This window comes from Monopterus albus, unplaced genomic scaffold, assembly GCF_001952655.1.
Source record: "Monopterus albus unplaced genomic scaffold, M_albus_1.0 scaffold382.1, whole genome shotgun sequence".
Lineage (NCBI taxonomy): Eukaryota > Metazoa > Chordata > Actinopteri > Synbranchiformes > Synbranchidae > Monopterus > Monopterus albus.
This window is the reverse complement of record NW_018128262.1, coordinates 65,174-66,672: the sequence shown is the minus strand read 5'-3', so window position 1 is coordinate 66,672 and position 1,499 is coordinate 65,174. Positions and strand designations below refer to the sequence as shown.

The window sequence follows — 1,499 nt, the reverse complement described above, 5'->3', positions numbered from 1 at the left end:
AGAAAGGAGGAGAGGAAGAGGGGGAAGCCATTGCTCTCGATTAAGCTACTAGCTTAGCTAGCTTCTAAACTAGCCGACCTAAAGTAGCAAGTTAAATTTGGTAGTTAGCAAGAACTTCTGCAAAACAAGTGCTTTAAGTGGTGCAAGCGTATGTTGTCACTCAAAAATTCAGATCAACCTAGAAAATAGTGAGTTTAATTCCTAAGCAATCAGGAAGCAAGCACAACGCAGTGCAAATACAGAAAACAGGAAATGAGTACGGTTTACCGCAGGAAACAGCAGTCCGTCAAGGTTCCCCTTGTATACTATCTTTTGCATTCTTTGACATATTTCTACTTTTTGCACATTTTATTTATTTATTTATTTTTTACTTTACTGCATTTATTTTCTCTACTAGGCAGTATTCTTTCCAGGACCCACCCAGAAACACCAAGAAAGCCACATACTGTAAGTGCTTTTCAGCACATAAATGCAGACAGTCAGAGCCTTCATCTCAGCGACTTACAATCACACTGAGGGAATCCTCTCATTCTCTGCCAAGACCTCAACACAGTAACACTCAGCTGGGGGTTTATGAGTATCCTCATACCTGCCTGGCACCTCTCACCTGAGGACAGAGTCCAGCCACTCTCAAAGAATTTGTTTCCAAAACCAATCAGGTGCAGCTACTACCAGCTCTGGTACCCTCCCCACCACAGAGGTGATGTTCCCCGTCCCAAGATCCAGTTTACGATACCAGGAGTTGAGATGCCTGGATCCTTGTGTTCACCTGACAAGACTTTCGAGGCTTAACTCATTGTGTGCATTAGATTTGATGATCAAGATAATACATCTATTATAGTGATGGAAAAGTAAAGACTCTGCAGAGTGATTGGAGTCCCTTGGTTGCTCTCTATCAGTGTAACAGTCCACTGTTGGTAAGATACAGAAGTGTGTACCTCACAGTGTATGGCCACACATTATGAGGACCAGTCTGAGTTTTTACCATGGGAGTGAGGACATTTTAGCTGATCCTCACAACACACAAAGGACAATCTGAGGTATAAGAGTTTGTTTTAGAGACAAGGTTAGGATTAGGCAGTTGGCTTTGATGGTTAGGGTTATGGTAAAGGCCTAGGGAATGTTTTATGTCAGTGTTTTCTCAAATAGCTGCACAAATGTTTGTGTATGTGTGTGTGGGTGCACATGTGTCATATAGTGGGGACTGAAACCTGCGCACACATTCACACTGTGGAGAACTGACTTCCTAGAGTGGGGACAGAAACAAAACGTAAATCATTACATTTTAGAGTGATGACTTGGTTTAAGGTTAAAGTGAGGGTTGGGATAGGCGAGTAGTGGTTACGGTTAAGGTTAGGGTAAGTCTCCAGGAAAAGAATATCAGTCAGTGCGATGTCCCTTGAAGTGGTGGAAACATGACATTGTGTGTGCATGCATGTAGGTAGTTACTTTGAGCATGAGTTGATATTTGGTGATCCTCTGGACAGGCTTCAGCAGGT

General features: G+C 42.7%; 1 protein-coding gene across 1 annotated transcript in view; it reads right to left on the bottom strand.

Annotated features, from left to right (window-relative positions):
* LOC109951381 (guanine nucleotide exchange factor DBS-like) overlaps window positions 1-1,499 on the bottom strand; it is a gene marked incomplete at its 5' end in the record, with an annotated part of 148,395 nt that overhangs the window by 83,828 nt on the left and 63,068 nt on the right. The window contains 1 exon segment of the mRNA XM_020585859.1: window positions 1,450-1,499. This exon segment is cut by the window's right edge and continues 16 nt beyond it. Coding sequence (XP_020441515.1) covers window positions 1,450-1,499 — 50 coding nt within the window.